The 3,033-nt window shown below is 37.8% G+C and overlaps 1 protein-coding gene across 1 annotated transcript; it reads left to right on the top strand.

Moving 5' to 3' along the window:
* Positions 1 to 230: 230 nt before the first annotated feature.
* On the top strand, positions 231 to 2,054 carry OR2AE1 (olfactory receptor family 2 subfamily AE member 1). Its single transcript, XM_077904949.1, has one exon. The coding sequence runs from the start codon at positions 464 to 466 to the stop codon at positions 1,421 to 1,423; it is 960 nt and encodes a 319-aa protein (XP_077761075.1). The 5' UTR covers positions 231 to 463; the 3' UTR covers positions 1,424 to 2,054.
* The last annotated feature ends 979 nt before the right edge of the window (positions 2,055 to 3,033 follow it).

Genomic DNA, 3,033 nt, shown 5'->3' with positions numbered 1-3,033 from the left:
TCTAATATATATAAAATTTAGTATGTATATAAAGTATATATATACTTGTAAAAGTATATATGTGTATAAAGATATACACATATATGTGTGTGTATATATATTTCTTCCTTAATGAGGAGAGGCTTTTGTTTTGAAGTTTGGCACTTAATAGAATCTGTTCTGGAATTTCAGACTTACATTTGTACTGAGAGATTTGAAGTTTCTTTCTTTCTTTCTTTCTTTCTTTCTTTCTTTCTTTCTTTCTTTCTTCTTTCTTTCTTTCTTTCTTTCTTTCTTTCTTTCTTTCTTTCTTTCGTTTACTTTAAGAATTAGAGCTGTTGAAGAATGAGAAATAGAAAAAAATTCTCTTCACAGATTCTTTGGTAGATCAAAAGGTGCTTACTGTCTTATTGCTGAACCCCAGTATTTCTGATATCACATTTCACCTCTGCTTCCTCTTCCCCCAGAGACTGAGAAAGGGGAGATGTGGCAGAGGAATCAGACCTTTCTGGCAGACTTCATCCTTGAAGGCCTCTTTGATGACTCTCTCATCCACCTTTTCCTTTTCTCCTTAACCATATTGGTCTTCCTTATTGCAGTGAGTGGCAACACGCTCACTATTCTCCTCATCTGTGCTGATGCCCAGCTTCACACACCCATGTACTTCCTGCTCAGTCAGCTCTCCCTCATGGATCTAATGCATGTCTCCACAACCATCCCAAAGATGGCTACCAATTACCTATCTGGCAAGAAGACCATCTCCTTTGTGGGCTGCGCTACCCAGCACTTCCTCTATTTGTCTCTGGGTGGTGGTGAGTGTCTTCTCTTAGTTCTCATGTCCTATGACCGCTATGTTGCCATTTGTCATCCACTTCGTTATACCATTCTCATGAACAGAAAGGTGGGATTGATGATGGCTATCATGTCATGGTTGGGGGCATCCATAAACTCTCTAATTCACACAGTGATCTTGATGCATTTCCCTTTCTGTGGGTCTCGGAAAATCCACCACTTCTACTGTGAGTTTCCAGCTGTTGTGAAGTTGGTGTGTGGAGACATCACTGTTTATGAGACCATAGTGTATATCAGCAGTGTCATACTTCTCCTCTTCCCCATTTTCCTAGTTTCTACATCTTATGCCTTCATCCTCTACAGTATCATTCAGATGCATTCGGCTGGGAGTAAGAGAAATGCCTTTGCTACTTGTAGCTCTCACCTCATTGTGGTTTCTTTCTGGTTTGGGGCCTGCATCTTTTCATATATGAGGCCCAGGTCCCAGCGTACTCCATTGCAAGACAAAGTTGGTTCTGTGTTTTATAGCATCATTACTCCCACCCTCAATCCTTTGATTTATACTCTCCGGAATAAGGATATAGCTAAGGCTATGAGAAGAGTACTAGGGAGAGATATTCTCACTCAGAGACAGCAATTGCCATTGCCCTGAATATAAAAGTGGAATGGGATAAGCTCCCTGAGTTGATCTGCATAAGCCTCTAAGATTTTCAAGAGTCCAGATCCCTGATGACTACTGCAAAAATGAAGTGGTTAACACACAATTCCAGTATTCTAATTTGCTCTCAGTCATCTAAGTACCGTAGAATATTATCGTAGTCCATTTGGGCTGCTGTAACAAAAATACCATAGGTTAGGTGGCTTAAACAACAAACATTTTATTTTCTCACAGTTCTGGAGGTTGAGAAGTCCAAGATCAACCACTGAAATTACTAGACACTCCCTTATTTCTTTTTGATTTCTTTAAAAAAACCTTGCCAAAACATGTTTCTCTAAGTGAAATAAGTCAGATAGAGAAAGACAAATACCATATGATTTCACTCATATATGGAGTTTAAGAAACAAAACAGATGAACATACGGTAGGGGGAAAATAAAGAGAAGGAAAAAAATCATAAGAGACCCTTAATTATAGAGAACAAACTCTGAGTTGATGGAGGGCAGTGGGTGGGGAGTGGGATAGATGGATGATGGGTTGTAAGGATGGCACTTGTGATGAGCACCGGGTATTGCAGTATGTGATGAATCACTGAATTCTACTCCTGAAACCAATATTGTATTGTATGTTAGCCAGTTAAAATTTAAATAAAAATTTTAAAAAAGAAAAAAACCCAGCACTCTACATCTTCTGTCCTCTGCTTCTATTTTATAATACTATTTTGCACAATGCTACATATTATATTATATTATATTATATTATATTATATTATATTATATTATAATATGTCTTACTAGGATGTGAACTGTTGAGGGCAAGGACCTTACTTTACTATTGTCTCACCAGAGTCAAGAAAAGAGCCTGACATGAAAAAAGTACTCAGGAGCTGTTTGTTGCATAGAACAATAAACAAAGGAACCTAGATTGTTTTACTATCCCACATGACATTAATGACATTTAACTCAAAAAGGGGAAGAGATTATAAAAATGAATAATATAATAGATGGCTTGGCAGATATCCTTGATCTCAGACAGCCAAATGTTAATCCCTTGCAAATGCAGAGAGGTCTGATGTCTCAGTGAACTTTTCTGGGGTCTAATGGTTTGAGGGATTCCAAAGTAAAGACAAATTTCTATATCTTGCTTCTCTCTGAGTTAAAAAACTCATGAATCTCTGGGACCTTCTTCAGATGAATCACACTTTAAGTTTGAGAGCCAAGTTATGCCGTTTTCCACAAGAAAGCATTTTCCTTTTGAGAAACAGCTTTCTGGTATTCTATAAGATGAGCCACTAGTTGGGTGCCATCTTACCCATGTAGCTCTAAGGTTAGATTTGCCAAGTAATACTCCAGTATCAAGTAGAATGGACTTTTATAGAAACTGTGCCTGTGTTGTTTCCAAAGGTGCAAGGGCTTTGCACAAACAGTGAGCTCACAGTCCCAAGTAGATAGAAGTGGTTCCACTGCTACCTCTCTTTCTACACATACAAGTATGACCGTGTCAGGAATGCTTTAAGATTATTTGAAAATGAAACAGTATAAGCCAAATTTAGATGGTTATTCATGTAATACTAGCATCTGCCAAAAGTAAATAATACAGTGTTGT

Source organism: Canis aureus, chromosome 8, assembly GCF_053574225.1.
Source record: "Canis aureus isolate CA01 chromosome 8, VMU_Caureus_v.1.0, whole genome shotgun sequence".
Lineage (NCBI taxonomy): Eukaryota > Metazoa > Chordata > Mammalia > Carnivora > Canidae > Canis > Canis aureus.
This window is presented reverse-complemented; position numbering and strand designations above follow the sequence as displayed.

What these genes read in the sequence shown, in the direction of transcription:
- OR2AE1 (XM_077904949.1), top strand. Translation starts at nt 464, where the DNA reads ATGTGGCAGAGGAATCAGACCTTTCTGGCAGACTTCATCCTTGAAGGC.